General features: G+C 40.3%; 1 protein-coding gene across 5 annotated transcripts in view; it reads right to left on the bottom strand.

Moving 5' to 3' along the window:
- The window catches only part of RAD54B (RAD54 homolog B), a 113,777-nt gene extending 95,536 nt beyond the window's left edge, over positions 1-18,241 (bottom strand). For 2 of the 5 annotated variants that reach the window (XM_082363280.1, XM_082363281.1), the window contains exons 1-3: positions 15,990-18,240; positions 3,785-3,940; positions 3,301-3,451 (exon numbers count right to left, since the gene is read on the bottom strand). In XM_082363280.1, the coding sequence (XP_082219406.1) occupies positions 3,301-3,451; positions 3,785-3,786 (153 nt within the window). In that variant the 5' untranslated portion in view covers positions 3,787-3,940; positions 15,990-18,240. Of the gene's footprint in view, positions 1-3,300; positions 3,452-3,784; positions 3,941-15,481; positions 15,855-15,989 lie in introns of those variants that run through there. The other 3 variants (XM_082363284.1, XM_082363282.1, XM_082363283.1) reach the window with 3 other exon arrangements.
- Positions 18,242-19,194: the final 953 nt, after the last annotated feature.

The following is a 19,194-nucleotide window of genomic DNA, read 5'->3' as shown; positions in this document are numbered from 1 at the left end:
CATCGGTTCTTAGTTGCGGCACACGGAATCTTTCGTTGTGGTGCACAGGCTCTTCGTTGCAGCACGTGGGCTTCTCTCTAGTTGTGGTGCGTGGGTTCAAGAGAGCACGGGCTCAGTAGTTGTGGTGTGTGAGCTTAGTTGCCCCGCAGCATGTGGGATCTCAGTTCCCTGACCAGGGGTCGAACCCACATCTCTTGCATTGGAAGGCAGATTCTTAACCACTGAACCACCAGGGAAGTCCCACATTTGCATTGTTTTTTTTTTTTTTTTAATTTTTTTTTTTTTTTTTTTTTTTTTTTTTTTTAATTTATTTATGGCTGTGTTGGGTCTTCGTTTCTGTGCGAGGGCTTTCTCTAGTTGCGGCAAGTGGGGGCCACTCTTCTTCGCGGTGCACGGGCCTCTCACTGTCGCGGCCTCTCTTGTTGCGGAGCACAGGCTCCAGACGCGCAGGCTCAGTAGTTGTGGCTCACGGGCCCAGTTGCTCCGCGGCATGTGGGATCTTCCCAGACCAGGGCTCGAACCCGTGTCCCCTGCATTGGCAGGCAGATTCTCAACCACTGCGCCACCAGGGAAGCCCTGCATTGTTTTAAGTCACTAAATTTCTGGTAATCTGTTACAGCAGCAATAGAAAACTAATACATTCAGCAATAAAAAGAAATGAATTACTGATACATGCTACAATGTGGATGAGCCTTTTGAAAAACACTGCTAACTGAAAAAAGTGAGTCACAGAAGGCCACATGTGTGATTCCATTTACATGGAATGTTCACAATAGGTAAATATATAGAAACAGAAAGTAGATTAGTGGTTGCTAAGGGCTGGGGGATTTGGATGGGCTGATGTGTATGAGGTCTCTTTCTGGAATGATAAAAATGTTCTAAAATTGGTTTTGGTGAGCACTGCACAACTCTGAACATAATAAAGACAACTGAATTGTAGTAGGTAGATTACAGGTATGTGAACTGTATTTAAATAAAGTTGCTTGTACAAAAAGAAACCTTATTTAAAATTAAAAACTATGCTTACATAGTTTTCTCCTTACATTGTGGCCAGAATTCTAAAGGAGTGTAGGATAAAATAAACAGATGCAGGCCAAAAAACACAGAGTCAAAAATCAATAGACGTTTTCAACAACAAAAAGACAAAACACCAGTTAAAAGCCAAGGACGTGAACAGATATTTCTCCAAAGAAGATAAGCAAATGGTCAATAAGCACATGAAAAGATGCTCAGCATTACTAGTCGTTAGGAAAATGCAAATCAAGACCACAATGAAATACCACTTCACACCAACAAGAATGGCCATAATCAAAAAAAAACAAAACAAAACAACAGAAATGAAAACAGAAAATAACCAGTGTTGCTGAGGATGTGGAGAAACTGGAACCCTCATATATTGTTGGTGGGAATGTAAAATGGTTCAGTAGCTATGGAAACAATTTGGTAGTTCCTCAAAAACTAAACACAGAATCACCATATGATCTAGCAATTCCACTCCTAAGTATATACACAAGAGCACTGAAAACAGGTACCCAAACAGAAACTTGTATGCCAGTGTTCACATGAGCATTATTCATAATAGCCAAAAAGTGGAAACAACTCAAGTATCTATCAATAAATGAGTGAATAAACAAAATATGGTATATACATACAACTGAATATTACTTAACCATACAAAGCACTGATGTTCTGATACCTGCTACAACATGAATGATCCTGAAAACGTCAGGCTAAATGAAATAAGCCAGAGACAGCAGGGCAAATATTTATGATTCCATTTATATGAGGTACCTAGGGTAATCAAATCCATGGAGACAGAAAGTAGAATAGTGATGACCGAAGGGGAGAATAGGGAATTATTGCCTAATGGTTACAAAGTTTCTGTTTAGAGTAATGAAAAAGTTTTGAACACAGTGGTGATTTTTGCACAATAGTGTGAATGAAATTAATGCCACTTACCTGCATGCTTAAAAATGGTAAAATGGCAAATTTTATGTTATATATATATCTTACAATAATAAAAAAAATAGAATATTAGTAGACTTTAATCTCCATAACATAAATGAATCAGAGAACTGTAGAGTAGCAGAAGTGTGGATTGCCCATTTTATATATGCTCTATATAACCTTTATATAACTTCCATATACCTAAGACTAAAACAATCCTTCATCCTAGTAGTAAAGAATATATATTAAGACTGCTTCGGGGGCTTCCCTGGTGGCAGAGTGGTTAAGAATCCACCTACCAATGCAGAGGACACAGGTTCGATCCCTGGTCTGGGAAGATCCCACATGCTGTGGAGCAACTAAGCCCATGCGCCACAACTACTGAGCCTGCGCTCTAGAGCCCATGAGCCACAACTACTGAAGCCTGTGTGCCTACAGTCCGCACTCCACAACGAGAGAAGCCACCACAATGAGAAGACTGCACACCACAATGAAGAGTAGTCCCTGCTCGCCACAACTAGAGAAAGCCTGCACGCAGCAACGAAGACCCAGCGCGGTCAAAAATAAACAAATTTATAAAAAATAATAAAATTAAAAAAAAAAAAAGACTGCTTCGGGACTTCCCTGGTGGTCCAGTGGCTGGGAGTCTGCCTTCCAATGCAGGGGGCGTGGGTTCGATCCCTGGTTGCGGAACTGGGATCCCACATGCCGCGGGGTAACTGGGCCCACGTGCCGCAACTACTGGGCCTGCGCACCCTGGAGCCCTCACGCCACAACTAGAGAGACGCCTGCTCGCCCCAGCAAAGGACCCCACGGGCCACAAAGAAGATCCCACGTGCCGCAATTAGGACCTGACGCAGCCAAATAAATAAACAAACAAATAAATAACGTAGATTTGTTAAAAAAAAAAAAGACTGTTTCAAGCACTTACTTTTTACAAGTATAAATGAAAGGAAGTGTCCAGAACAGTGATATATAGCATTATTTATATGTTTTCCCTTTAAATTGCCTTATGTAAAGTTTTCACTTATTTATGTGGTACCTTTAAAAAGAACACTGATCAGAACAACTTTTTTTTTAACAAGAATCTCCACTCCTTCCCTTGCAGAGGTATTTTTCACTGTTACCAAAAGTTTATTTTACAGACCTAACCCAAGTTTATTTTATGTCGTTCCTTTAAAATATATATATTTAGTCATTATTTCTAAGGTTTTTAGAAGAATTTATCAGAGATACTGAAAATTCCTATAGGCATTAAGTATTATTACCTGTTTAAATGGCACTTTTTAAAAAAAATACATGCTTCTCTAGATTATACTTCCTTTACTGTTTTGTTTTGTTTTGTTTTTTTACCTCAAATAATTTTATATCTGAATTCAGCTTTGTAACCTCTTCATTAGGACTTGGATTACTTCTTGCTGGCGGTATAAATTTTAGCTTTTTGAAGGGATTCCCTTGAAACTGACTTGGTGCTGCCGATCGTCTCATATTCAGCAGTATTAACCTGAAAAATACCCAAAACAAAAATGATTTAATCATAAGTCAGATTAGAATCACCTCCAAGTATATCATCACTACAATCACGACATCTTTAAAAATATAAGAGAATAAGCCTGTAAAAAGCCTTAGGAAACAAATTCAACAGCTGGTAACATTTTGTTTTCCATCACAAAAGGCTTCTGAAAAATATTTAAGATTTAAATTACATGGTGTAAACCTGAGCATATATTGTATCAATTTTGATAAAACTATAGATTAGATAATGATTATAAAGCCTTAAACTCAATTTAGATAGTAGTTTCAAAATCAAAAGAAACATAATTATTCACAGACATACATCGAGCATGTTGCTTTTTTTCTATTCCATTAATCCATAAACAGCATGAGGGTAGCAATCATTCTTGTTTTCTTCACCACTCTGTAAGCAGCTTCGACCACAAAGCCAGATACATTATAATCACTAAAGAATATTTTTGAATGAATGAATAAAATCCTGGCAATTAAAAGAACACATTTACAGTTCAGTTTCCTTTTAAAACAGTGGGATATTTTAAATATATAAATCATGAGACTAGAACCAGGTTTCCAAACTTTTGCTCAATATTATTTCCACCAGGAACAGGTGAGACAGATAAAAAAGGCAAGAACATTACATGCACACATCATGCTTCTGCAATGGATGGCAGTAAGCACTCTTATTCAAAGTAATCTCACAAAACACTACACAAGATATGGCATCAACAACGATGTACATGGCTACCAATATTATTTGTTTAATCCAGAAATTCCACTTCTGGGAATTTACCCTAAGGAATTACCAAAGATATACTCAAAGAATTATGTATAAAGGTAATCATGCCAATATTACTTATAGTAAGAGAAAAAAAGGAAATTTGAATATCCATAAGAAGGTACTAGATAAATAAGTTATGTCACATCCACAAAATGGAACACACTCTCTTCATACACCACTAAAATGGTGAGTAGTACTGCAGTTTCCCAAGCAAGCCATGTTCTCTTTTCCTCTAGGCCTTTGAACAAACTTTCCCCTCTACAGTGCTGGGAATGCCTTTATGCATTTTCCTTTGCCTGATTAATTCCAATTTATCCTTTAGGACTCTTAACTATGAGCCCTCTTTATCTCTGCTCAAAGACTGGATTAGAGACCCTTCCTATGTGTGCACTACCCAAGCACTTTTCACACTGTAATGAAACTACCTATTAATTCCCCCAAGCTGTAAACTCCTGGATCAGGCATGAAGTCTTACATTCCATTCATCACTATATTGCCAGTACCAACACAAGAAGGCATTCAGTATTTGTTATATAAATAATTCTACAGCCATTAATGGGGAAAATATCACATTTTAAAAGAATGTTTAGGGACTTCCCTGGTGGCACAGTGGATAAGACTCTGCGCTCCCAATGCAGGGGGCCCAGGTTTGATCAATGGTCAGGTAACTAGATCCCAAATGCATGCTGCAACTAAGAGTTTGCATGCCACAACTTAGGAGCCCACCTGCTGCAACTAAGACCCAGTGCAACCAAATAAATAAATAAACATTAAAAAAATAATTAGGGCTTCCCTGGTGGCGCAGTGGTTGAGAATCTGCCTGCCAATGCAGGGGACACGGGTTCGAGCCCTGGTCTGGGAAGATCCCACATGCCGCGGAGCAACTGAGCCCGTGAGCCACAGCTGCTGAGCCTGCGCGTCTGGAGCCTGTGCCCAGCAACGGGAGGGGCCGCGATAGTGAAAGGCCCACGCACCGCGATGAAGAGTGGCCCCTGCTTGCCACAACTAGAGAAAGCCCTCACATGAAACGAAGACCCAACACAGCCAAAAATAAATAAAATAAATGAATAAATAAAGTAGCTATTAATTTAAAAAAATAATAATAATAATAATTAAAAACTGGTATCAAAAATACTTCCAAGTTAATAATAAAAAATAAGTCCTTAAATTAAAAAAAAAAGAATGTTTAATGAGAAATGTTTTTTATATATCAAATAAAAAATGGCTACAAAAAGCTATTTTAGCAAGGTTGCAAGATACCAGGTTAATATCCAAAAGTCAACTGTCTTCCAACATACCAGCAATGAATAAGTGGAATCTGAAATTAAAAACACAATACCATTTACATCAGCACCTCATAAAAATGAAACACTTAAGTGTAATCTAACAAAACATGTATAAGATCTATATGGGGAAAAATCAAAAGATTTTGGCTGTGAAATCTGATTTCGCTGAGCAAAATCAAAGAACTAAATAAATGGAGAGATATTCCATGTTCATGGATAGAAAGACTAAATATTGTTAAGATGTCAGTTTTTCTCAACTTTATAGATTCAATACCATCCCAACTAAAATCCCAGCAAGTTATTTTGTGGATATCAACACACTGATTCTAAAGTTTATATGGAGAGGCAAATGACCCAGAATAGCCAACACAATATGGAAAGAAGAGAACAAAGAGAACTGACACTACCTGACTTTAAGACTTAACATACAGCTACAGTAATCAAGACAGTGTGGTATTGGTGAAATAGACAAATGAATCAATAGAATAGAACAGAGAGCCAGAAACAGACCCACATAAAGACAGTCTCTGACAAAGGAGCAAAGGCAATACGATGGAGCAAAGACAGTGTCTTCCACAAATGGTGCTGAGACAACTGGACATTCACATCAAAGAAAATGAATCTAGAAACAGACTTTACACCCTTCACAAAAATTAACTCAAAATGAATCAGAGGCTTACATGTAAAACGCAAAGCTATAAAACTCCTAGAAGATAATATAGAAGAAAATCCAGATGATCTTGGGTATGGTGATGACTTTTTAACTACAACACCAAAGGCACAATCCATGAAAGATGATAATTGATAAGCTGGACTTCATTAAAATTAAACACTTCTGCTCTGAAAAAAGGCAATGTCAAGGGAATGAAAAGACAAGCCACAGACTGGGAAAAAATATCTGCAAAAGGTGCATCTGATAAAGGACTATTATCCAAAACGTACAAAGAAATTTTAAAACTCAACAATAAGAAAACAACCCAGTTAAAAAGTGGGCCAAAGACCTTAAAAGACATATCACAAAAGATATACAGATAGCAAATAAGCACATGGAAAGATGCTCCACATCATATGTCACCAAGAATGAAGAAAATCCAGAACACTGACAACACCAAATGCTGTTGAGGATGTGGAGCAGTAGGAATTTTTGTTCATTGCTGGTGGGAATGCAAAACGGTACAGCCACTTTGGAAAACACTTTAGCACTTTCTTGCAAAACTGAACATACTTTTAACATAGGATAACTCCTTTCAACAAAGAGTTAAAAATTTATGTCCACACAAAAACTTGCATACAAATGTTTATAGCAACTTTATTCATAATTGCCAAACTTGAAAGCAACCAAGCATTCAGTAGGTGAATGGATAAATAAACTGTGGTATATCCAGACCATGGAATGTTATTCCACACTTCAAAAAAAAAAAAAGCTGTCAAGCCATGAAAAGACATGGAGGAACCAAAAATGCATATTACTAAATGAAAGAAGCAATCTGAAAAGGCTACATACTGTATGATTCCAACAATGTGACATCCTGAAAAACTATGGAGGCAAAACCATGGAGACAGTAAAAAGATCAGTGGTTGCCAAGGGTTAGGGGAGGGGCAGGGATGCAAAGGCAGAGCACAGAATTTTTTAAGGCAATGAAAATATTCTGTATAATGCCCTAATGATGGATACATGTCATTATATATTTGTCCAAATCCACAGAATGTAGAATGCCAAGAATGGATACTATTGTAAACTATGGACTTTGGGTGCTTATGTGTGTCAACTGTAACGAATGTACCATTCTGGTGAGGGATGCTGATAATGAGGGAAGGCAGGGGTATATGGGAAATCTCCACCTTCCCCTCAACTCTGCTGTAAACCTAAAACTGCTCTAAAAATAATGTTTTAATTTCACAAATGGCTACCAAACATGTTCAGCATCATTCCAATTTTATAAAACAAAAAAATAGTATGTGTGTTTGTACTTTTTAAAAGTCTAGAAAGCAAGGGGGCATGAGGAACTTTTCGGGGTGACTGAGATAACCTGCATCAGATTGTAGTGTGATTACAAGTTTGTCAAAACTCATCTAAGTATACGCATTGAATTATAAACTGTAAATTACACATCTATAAAGATTTTTAAGACTAGAAAAACACATGCCACAACATTAACACTGACTATGTCTAGATGTTAGAATTACCAGTAATTTTTAAATTTCTTCTGAGTTCTTTCCTATGTATTTCCAATTTTCTACAAAAAAAAAAAAAGAACTGCAGCCAATTAAGCTGTGACACGCCATCACTGATGGTTAGACATTTCCCAATTACAGCAACTTAAAAATGATGACATACATGAGTATTCGATAAATAACCAGGCTTTATATAGTTTGAGGGATTAGTAGTGGTGTAAGAATTAATAAACAGAAACCTCACTTAAAATACAGACCAGAGGGCTTCCCTGGTGCCGCAGTGGTTAAGAATCCGCCTGCCAATGCAGAGGACACAGGTCCAAGCCCTAGTCAGGGAAGATCCCACATGCCATGGAGCAACTAAGCCCATGTGCCACAACTACTGAGCCCATGTGCCACAACTACTGAAGCCCACGCGCCTAGAGCCTGCGCTCTGCAACAAGAGAAGCCACCATAATAAGAACCCCACACACCACAATGAAAAGTAGCCCTTGCTGGCCGCAACTAGAGAAAGCCCGCACTCAGCAACAAAGACCCAACACAGCCAAAAATAAAAATAAATATAATTAGGGCTTCCCTGGTGGCGCAGTGGTTGAGAATCTGCCTGCCAATGCAGGGGACACGGGTTCGTGCCCTGGTCTGGGAAGATCCCACATGCCGCAGAGCAACTGAGCCCGTGAGCCACAACTACTGAGCCTGCGCGTCTGGAGCCTGTGCTCCACAACAAGAGAGGCCACAATAGTGAGAGGCCCGTGCATCGTGATGAACAGTGGCCCCTGCTTGCCACAACTAGAGAAAGCCCTCACACAGAAATGAAGACCCAACACAGCCAAAAAAAATAAAATAAAATAAATTAAAATAAATAAAATTAATTAATTAATTAAAAAAAAAAATACAGACCAGAGGCCAGACAGGGACGCTCTCACGCTATATGATGATAGCAGAGACCCAACAGGAAGAAGAAAGAGTCCTCTTCTTGCCTGCAAGAGCTCAGCCAATAAGACTGTCACAACTCAGCCAATGAAAAGCCACTACTGGGACTTCCCCGGTGGTCCACTGGTGGTCCACTTCCACTGCAGGGGGCACGGTGTGACCCCACCTCCCCCCAAAAAAGAAAAGTCACTATACCTCAAACTCTCAATTCCTCCAATGGACTCTGTTTACAATAGCCCTCTTAACTTCCTTTTCCCCCCTCTATAAAAGTGCTCTCCTCTCCTTGTTGTGCAGGATTTGCACTTGGCTCACCATGGTTCCAGACCGCAAATTGCAATTTTTTGCCCATCCCGAGTAAACCCATTTTTGCTGGAGAAATAACTGGCAGTCTATTTGCTTAAAGTCAACATTTTGGTGGCCCAGACTGGGATCCAGAGAAGACCCCTGATGACTTCAAGGCTGGTGAGCAAACAAATGCAGTACCCACACAGAGTCCATTGATGCCCACTGCTTTTCTTCCTAACCCTGAGATTCAAGAGTAAGTCTTTCTCCTGGATCTGAGCTTCCACCCTCTTTGTGTTTTGAAGCTCTCTAGGTTTTATTCGGGATCTATTTTAAGGGCCCATTCTTTCTATTTAAGGCCTTGTTCTGTCTGTGAGTACTCATTTGGCACTTGGCCTGACACCTTTAAAAATCAGGCTGTTTCAACTATAACTGCACTAGCCTTCGGCCTGATTCCTTGTGGAACAGGGGCTGTTTCACTGGAAATGTGCCGGTTCAGCCTTTGGCCAGATTCCTTTTGAAATGGGCTGTTCTGGTGGAACTGCACTGTTAAACCTTCGGGCTCATTCCTGCAGAACTAGGCTGTTTCACTAGAGCTTTGCTGAGCTGCCTTTGGCTTGGCTCCTGCATGGCTGAGCCACTGATAAAAGCAACAACATCAACATCATAAAGGACTTCCCTGGTGGCATAGTGGTTAAGAATCCCCCTGCCAATGCAGAGGACACTGGTTCAAGCCCTGGTCTGGGAAGATCCCACAGGCTACAGAGCAACTAAGCCCGTGTGCCACAACTACTGAGCCTGCGCTCTAGAGCCCACGAGCCACAACTACTGAGCCCGCATGCCACAACTACTGAAGCTCACGCGCCTAGAGCCTGTGCTCCACGACAAGAGAAGCCACAGCAATGAGAAGCCCGTGCACTGCAATGAACAGTAGCTCCCGCTCGCCGCAAGTAGAGAAAGCCTGCGCGCAGCAACGAAGACCCAACACAGCAATAAATAAATAAATAAATAAATAGCTAGCTTCTGGTGAAATCAACAACTCAGGGTTTTACTGAGAGTCCTCCTTATTCCTCATAAATCCTAAGGTCTGATCTGGATGATATAAAGTTCCCTACAGGTTCTACTTTGCTGTAATATGTGAATGATTTGCTTCTTTGCTCTCCTTCTCAAGCCACCTCACTGGAAGAAAGCAACCACTTGCTAAAGCTTTTAGCCTTAAAGGGACATAAGATCACCAAGGAAAAATCGCAGCTTGCCCAAACCCAGGTTCAAAATTTAGGGCATCTGATATCAGAACAAGGGCTCCACATAGATCCAGATAGCCTTCACAGCATCCAAAGTTTCCCAAAACCCAAAACTAAGTGTCAACTGTGAGGTTTTCTCAAGCTAGTTGGTTATCACTCTGATAACACTCTAAATTTCTCTCTTATGGCCAATCCTCTGTATGTTTTACTAAAGAACAACCCGGAACCAATGTCATGGGAAGAACCAGACAAGAGAGTCTTTAAGGTCTTAAACAAGGGTTTGATGAACCCACCTGCCCTTGGGCATCCCAATTATCAGATTCCTCTTTTCCTTTCTGTATATGAAAAGGAAGGAAATGCCCTTGCAGTACTCATCCAAAAACACAGGGACCACCATCAACCCATAGGGTATTACAGCCATTACTGCCACTGCCCTTTTGATTAGGACCACAAAGAAAAAAGTTGTGGGATCCCCTTTAACCATTTTTGTACCTCATGCAGTAGAAATCCTCCTAAAGTCTCATCACATTCAACATTTCTCAGTCAGCTGCCTCACCTCCTTTTGTTAACCACTCCTTACATAACACTTTTACAGTGTAATAACCTGACACACGTTACCCTTCTCCCCTCTGTCAGCAAAGTCCCTCATGACTGCTTAAGGATGAGGGATCATCTCCTGAATCCTTGTGAATGATCTGCAGGAAATTCCTTTGGGTAACACTGACATCTTACGGTTCACTGATGGTTGAGAGAGTGACAATATTGCAACTCCTTTTGACAGTGCTGGGGCAGCACCTTTACTACTTCAGCCCAACAAGCTGAATTATATACTCTTACATGGGCTTGTACTTTAGCCAAGGGGAAAACTGTAAATATTTATACTGATAGTCAATATGCTTTCAGAGTAGCTCATGATTTTGGAACGCTGTGAAAGCAATGTGGCTTCCTTACTTCCAGCAGAAATAAAATTTTAAATGGCTCCTATGTTCAGGAGTTATTGGATGCATTATTTTTACCTGCCACATTAGCCATTATTAAGATTCTGTTAAACCTGACTCTCTGGAAGCTAAGGGAAATCACCCAGCTGACATTTCCACAAGGAATGCTGCCCTTAAAGGAACCAATGGCAGCCAAACGTTTCTCATGGTCCAAACGGATATTCTCCCAAATGGCAACTTAGAAAAACTGGCTAGACAAGCCCAACAATGGGCCTCAGAAAAGGAAAAACAAGATTGGAAATTCAACAATTGACGGCTTGATAAAAAGAGAAAGCTCTGGTTTAGACCAGATAACAACCCAGACTACTGGAGACTCTAAAATTCCCACTCCTAACCACTGTACATGCATTAAACCACTGGTCTACTGACAAAACGATGGCATTCATGAATCGATATTTGTGGGGAAATATTAACAAGGCTGCAAAAAAGTGCCTACCTCACTTGTCCCACTTGTCCAAAATACAACCCAGGGAACCTGTTGGTACTGCTCGCAGATATTTTAAACTGGCCACTGGACCATTTGAGGTCTGGCAAATGGATCTCACACAACTTCCTTCATCTCAAGGATATGAACATGTTCTAGTCATGGTCTGTACATTTTCACACCAGACTGAAGTCTTCCCTTACAGATAAGTTACCACCTCTTCTGTGGCTAAAGCCTTTTTGGAAAAGATTGCCCCAACCTCAAACTTCAAAATATTTGAGCAACCCATTTTACTCATCAGGCACTTCAACAAGTCTGCACTGTCTGGCCAGTTCTACAGCACTTTCATTGCACTTACCACCCTCAATGCTCTCGTTTAGTCGAACACACTAACGGCATTATTAAGACTCAATTGACAAAATTTGTAGAGGCCCTCCAAATACCTTGGCCAAAAGCATTGCCATTGGTCCTTCTAAATCTCACATCTACCCCTTTTGGAACTCATAAACTCTCACCCTTTGAGAGTCACAGGACTCTCAAGGCACTTGGCTCTTCTGAACACAACTAATAAAAGAAGAGATAGTCCAATAATGCAAAGGCCAAATTGCTTCTATTAAAAATAACAATGTTTTGGTAGAGCAATCTTTCCACAGTGCACTCTCAGGAAGTGAAGACCTTAACCATCACACTTTGTGACCTGGAGATTTCATCTATTAGAAAATACGCCTCCAGAAGAACTCTCTTCAACCTCAATAGAAAGCCCCCTATCAGGTAATACTACCCAACCAATGTGCCGCCAAACTCCAGGGGACACTTGGATTCACGTGACATATCCAAAGAAAGCACCAAACCCTGACTGGACAGCACATCATCTGGTGACCCAAAAGTAAAGATTTCCCAGAACTGAAGCAGATGACATCTGATGAGACAGCTTTCCAAGGATATCCAAACCAGGCGTGTTGGAAATTTGTCTGCCACACCTTTGTTGATGACATAACACTTCAGATGATCTTCAATGTCTAAAATCTTGATGACATATGGACTTTAGATAAAAAGTGCCTGAGAGTTCTTTCTCCTACTCCTCCTTGTTACTCAAATGTGACCTCAATAGTTTTCCAATCTGTGCATTTTCCCCTCCAACAAGGGACACTTCACCCAGGAAAGGCCCTTCCTGGCATTAAGGGACAGAAAGCTGCTGAAACTGGAAAACCTGACTCTTGATCAGTGATGCATTCAGAGAAAGACCTTGATCAAAAGGGGAAAATGTAAAAATTAATAAACAGAAACCTCAATTATAACAGAGTTAGGAGGCAAGAAGAGCGAGCTCTCATGCCCTATGAGACAACAGAGCCCAACAGGAAGAAGAAAGAGCTCCTCTTCTTGCTTGGCAAGAGCTCAGCCAATAAAAAGCCATGATACTTCAAATTCTCAATTCCTCCATTGAACTCTTTGTTTACCATAGCCCTTTAAATTTCCTTTCCCTGGGCTTCCCTGGTGGCACAGTGGTTAAGAATCTGCCTGCCAATACAAGGGACACGGGTTCGAGCCCTGGTCTGGGAAGATCCCACATGCCATGGGGCAACTAAGCCCGTGTGCCACAACTACTGAGCCTGTGCTGTAGAGCCCGTGAGCCACAACCACTGAGCCCGTGTGCTGCAACAACTGAAGCCCGCACGCTCTAGGGCTCGTGCTCTGCAACAAGAGAAGCCACCACAATGAGAAGCCCACGCACCGCAACGAAGTGTAGCTCCCACTCGCCGCAACTAGAGAAAGTCCGCGCGCAGCAACAAAGACCCAAAGCAGCCAATAAATAAACAAATAAATAGAAAATAAATAAATAAATAAATAAATAAATTTCCTTTCCCCGCTATAAAAGAAGTCTTCTCTCTCTGTTGTGCAGGACTTGCATGTGGCTCACCGTCGTTGCAGACTCTGAATTACAGTTCTTTGCTTATCCTGAATAAACCCATTTTTGCTAGAGAATTAACTTGCAGTCTATTTGTTTAAGGTCAACAAAGGGCAAAACAGATCTCTATTAGCACAATCTTACATCAAATTATTATATAGATTGTTCGTGATTATTTGTTTACTTTAGAAGCAGTATTTACTAGTAGCAATAGTCAGCACAGATTCTTTCCAAACAAGTCATGCCAGAATAACCTCATCAAACTCATTTCCTTTTTATAATAGGTCAGCAGAATATTACATGTCTCTAGAAATGTAACTGAAATAAATTTGAAATTGACAAAAGCTAACTGCAACAAGATGACTTAAAAACAGGTAAATGTTAGGCCTTGCATTTAGACTCAGTTACTCAGTCAAATGAAACAGAACAATGGGAAGTTCAGATGAAAAACTCAAGGCTTTTAGACAACCACAGCTCAACTGAAATAAAATAATGATGAGTCCACTTAACGTAATAAATTCTAGATATCATTAATAAAAATGATGTCCAGGGATTTCCCTGGTGGCGCAGTGGTTAAGAATCTGCCTGCCAATGCAGGGTACACAGGTTCAAGCCCTGGTCCGGGAAGATCCCACATGCTGCGGAGCAACTATACCCGTGCACCACAACTACTGAGCCTGTGCTCTAGAGCCCGCGAGCCACAACTACTGAGTCTGCGTGCCACAACTACTGAAGCCCGCGTGCCTAGCAACACGCGCAGCAACAAAGACCCAACACAGCCAAAAATAAAAATATATTAATTAAAATTAAAAAAAAAAAATGATGTCCACATCATGAAATGTAATAGGTTCCATTCTCTACATTTAGTCAGACCCACCTGCAGACTGACACCTTTTTAAAAGGAACACTAGAAAAATACAGTAACTAGAAACTTTGGGCAAGCTATTTAAACGCTCTGTATATCAACTTCCTCATTTATAAAATAAAGAGAACAGACTAGCTGCTAAAACTTCTTTCAACACTAAATTCTAAGAATCACTACCTTAAACCCTTAAACTTTTCTACATCTAATACACAATGTCTAATTTTTCGACCCTTCTATTTAACCTGTAAACTAAAGAAAATAATAATGAACTTGAGTATGCAGGCGTGTGAGAAGCAGCACAGGGCACTCTGGAGCCAGCCTGCCTTGTCTCGATTTCTAGCTCTGCCATTTATGTATGACCTTAGGCATCCATCAAGCCATTTAACTTGTTGATGCATTTCAAAGTAAACTGCAGACATCAGTATATTTCCCCCTAAATGCTTCTGGATCCTTATTACTTCTTAAATTAGTGCTATTTGAGCCCTCTTCCCAGGCCCTAAAAATAACGCCCATCTGGCAGCCCTACTGTGATGCTCCAACATCTGTTACACTCTTAACACCTACTGCTTCTGTTCTCCCAAGTAAAATGGCAAATCCAGGCTGATGACACATCAGAAGGCCTACAGCACTTGGCAATTTAATACACTGTACTGTGTAATAATTAAGAAGACAGTTTTGGAGGCAAATGCCTGAATATAAATCTGGACTGACACTTCCAAGCATGTGATCTTGCACAGTTTACATAACCTCTTTGTGTCTCCCTTTCCTCATCTATGACAGGCGGTACAACAATAATTACTCATAAGATTGTTGGGAGGATTAAATGAAATACTTAAAGTACTTAGAACAAAATTTGACACACAGTAAGCACTCAATGTTACCTGTAATATTACTATCTATGATAATCATTATTAGATGTTTAATACATAAGGTCCTATGAGAGCAGAGTTTCCGCGAGGGGGGATAGCAAAGGATGAAGTTCGACAAAGGGGATTATGACCATAATCTGTGGATTCGCTTTGGCTTTGAAGGGGGGATGGGGTGCAACCATCAAACCTCTAGGATGAAAAAAAAAAAATCTCTAGGATGCAAGAATGCAAATAAAACAGTCAAGAACCAGCTACGCACCTCCCCCTGCTGTTTCTGCTTTTCGCCTTCCAACTACATTAGGAAGTAGTTATTTCGCTTCGTGGCTTAGGTCGCTCCTTTGATTTTGTGGCCCCGCTAAACCGGCCTACAAAAATCTTCCGTTACTTACTATTAATTAATACCGTGCAGGAGAGTGGAGATTAGTCCTGGGGAAAGAAACCCAAGCGCCACAGAAGCCGAGCGGGCTGACCGCAGTGCGGGCGCGGAAGCACCACCGCCCGGAGTCGCCTCTCGCGTCGGCCTCCCCACCACAAACACACCCCCGCGGCGCGCCCTCCGCCACCAGCCACCCCACGGCCAGCAGCGAAGGCGCCCCTCACACTTGAGACCCCTCCGCGCTCCCAGACCCGCAGGAGGCGGCCACAGGAGCTCCGCCGCCTTCCTTCCTTCCTCCGTCGGAGGCCTGCTCCCGCGCCTCTCCCCTCTTTGCCCCACACAAGTCTACAGGCTGTCGCAGCCTCACAAGCCTCCCCCTCCAGGGACGCACCAGAGAGGTTCCGAAGGAAGCTGCGCCACCAGCCAGGAGGAACCGGGGGAGACAGCGCTCCCTCAACGCCAGACAAACTCAAGGTTCCCGCCTCAGCGCTGCCAATTGCGGACGAGCTCATCGCGCGTGCGCACTACCTTCCTTCCGCAGATCCCCGTCCAGCTCGACTCTGATTGGACGACCTTATCGAATCACTGCGCAAGTGCTTTTGCGTTTCTCTTTGAGCTCTTCCAAGTTTGCTTCGGGATTATGGTTCAATTCGAAAAATATTTATTTGCTGCCTACGGTCAGACATGATGTTCATGCTGAGGCTACAGACCACATCCTAGGACAGATGAGGCATATTTCTTAAATCTGAGAACATCTACATGGATATGTTTGTGCAGTTTGATGGTCCGTCTGCATTGTAAAAATATAAAAATATAATGGATTTTTACCATATAGCTCCTAAATTATGCCGCATTTTAAGAATGAGGTAATTTCAACGACTTTGTTAATATGTACCTTTTAGGTACCCAGCCGAAATAAGTGAACTGACGTTTTAAAATTGGTCCAACACCTTTTAATATGGTGACTAGTTAGAAATACATAGGTCGTGGGCCCTTTAATGTAAAAGTATCCCCAAACCAGGTCACCGTCTGTTAATATGTAGAAAAATATTCCGGTTTGAACAAAACACTTAAAAACGTGTGAATACAATAATTTTCATCATTTAGCATGATTTTCAAAAGCCATTAACTCTAAAAATACGTGAAGAATTATAGTATTAAATCTTACCAAATTGTAGTAGAGTAGCTTTTTTATATAATAAATTGTTATAATTTTTTGGACTTTATTTTGGTAAAATCAGTGAGGAAGTGGTAGCTGAAGCAGAGTGAGTTCAGAGAGTAGTAGATGAGGTCAAAGAGATAACAAGGAGGGGGAAAATCATGTAGAAACTTGTGGCTTTTATTCTGAAATGGGAGGGTTTTGAGCTGTTAGGAGACTGTTTACATAATTGAGACGAGAAACAATAGTGGCTTAGCCCGGGTGGCTGCAGCAGAGGCGGTAACATTTGGAGTCAAGATATGTTTTGAAGGTAGAAGCCAGATCAGAGGTAGAGTGTGAGAGAAAAAGAGCAGATAAGAATGACTAAGGTTTTTGGCCTGAGAAACTAGAACCATGGAGTTGCCATTTATTGAGAAAAAGAAAATAGCAGAGGAGTAGTTACCATGAAGGGAATATCTAGAGCTCAATGTGGGTACATCAAATTTGAGGTGCTTACTAGGCAATGGTGGAGATGTCAAGATGCAAATCTGGGGCATCACAGGAGAGGTCTAGGTTGGAAATTTAGAGGAATCAGCATGTAGAGGTGCTATTTAAAGCCATGACCCCAAGAACAAAAAATTTTAAAAACAGACAAATAAAATAAAGCCATGACTCTGAATGAGAACAAGATAGTGAATATAGTTTAAAAAAAAAAAAAAAAATCATCCTGGGGAATTCCCTAGCGGTCCAGTGGTTAGGACTCAGCGCGTTCACTGCAGTGTCCTGGGTTCAAACCCTGTTCGGGAAACTAAGATACCTCAAGCCATGAGGCGCAGCCAAAAATAAATAAAAAATAAAAAATCTTCATCTAGGCAATTCTATGGATACAGATATCTTTGGAAAAAAAACATTTTGGTAAACTTTAGTTCCTTTCCTTTAATCATTAATTAAATACTAAAGTGTTATCACAATTAAATACTTTTTATAAGGACATTATACTGTGTCCTCAGGTTCAGTTAACTTTAGAACTACTGAAAGTAAAAGTTTCTGTAACTTTAAATTTTGAATTAACATTTGTTAATTGGGTTTTGATAATGTTGGCTAATTGATTAACCAACACCAACATCAGAGCTGAATGTTTCTCCTAGGGGGAATGGAGAGGAGAAAAAGAATTTGAATTCCTCCTTTTCGTGAGATTACCCTTCTTTTTTCAGTTGTGTTTATTCCACTTGTCTCTTAGCCACTACATTTCATCAATTTTGGACTGCTACTTTTTACTTCAACTGTTCAATAAATATCTGTAACAACATCTCTTATGATTCATACTCTACAGTACACACATTCTGAATCCTATTTTTTAAATTTATTTTTTACTGAAGTATAGTTGAATTACAACTATGTGTTAATTACTGCTGTACAGCGAAGTGACCCAGTTATATCACATATATACATTCTTTTTCATATTATTTTCCATTATGGTTTATCACCTGAATCCTATTTTATACTTAAGAATATATGAGAAAACAGAGGCCCACTGATAATTTAATTTGTTCATATCACATAGCAAGTTAATGAATAGGAAAGTCAGGACTAGTGCCTAGCCTTTTTCATTCCTAATTTTTATGCTTTTTCATCAAAATGAGTTTTGGAGATACAGTTATTGAACAGCTTTTTAAAATTTCACATGCTTATGGAGCAGCTTTGGATATTTGTTTTACATGACTTTGGCTTACAAGTGAATTCTTTCTGATTCCTTATTTAACTTAAAGAAAACAATGATTCCAGAGGACCCTAAATTGTTCTAGCAGAGCCAGGTGAAATGTTTAGTCAGAGTAAGTAGCAATTGTACTGTTCCAGGTTTACCAGAACATTGAAAAGCTTCATCCCTAAACAACTTAAAGCAGCTGCAGACTTAAGGGGGTCCATTAGGCCTGCTTTAGTTCAAACCTTTACCAAAATACTCCCAGAGCCTCTCTTTAGCAAACAAAGAGAACTTCACTGAGGAATAATATACAGTTTGTCAACACAAATCATTTTTTAAGATTTATTAACTTGAAGGACTTCCCTGGTGGTCCAGTGCCTAAGACTCCACGCTCCCAATGCAGGTGGAACTAGATCCCACATGCTGCAACTAAAAGTTCACATGCCACAACTGAGAATTCCCATGCCACAACTGAAGATCCTATGTGCCACAACTAAGACCCAGCACAGCCAAAAAAATAAATAAATAAATATTAAAAAAAAAAAGATTTACTAACTTGAAAAAATTTTAAGAATTTTCTTTGGCTATTTTAGTCTTCTCCTTTGCTTTAGTCTTTGCTTTGCTATTTTAGTCTTCTCCTTGCAATTCAGCATTATATTTTTCCAAATTAATACCACAAAACATTATTCCATTTAAAACCCTTAGGGAATTCCCTGGTGGTCCAGTGTTTAGGACTTGGCGCTTTCACTGCCGTGG

This window comes from Balaenoptera borealis (genome assembly GCF_965194805.1).
Source record: "Balaenoptera borealis genome assembly, chromosome: 17".
In the NCBI taxonomy this organism is placed as follows: Eukaryota; Metazoa; Chordata; class Mammalia; order Artiodactyla; family Balaenopteridae; genus Balaenoptera; species Balaenoptera borealis.
Note: the sequence above shows the minus strand (reverse complement) of the source record. Positions and strands in the feature narration are given on the sequence as shown.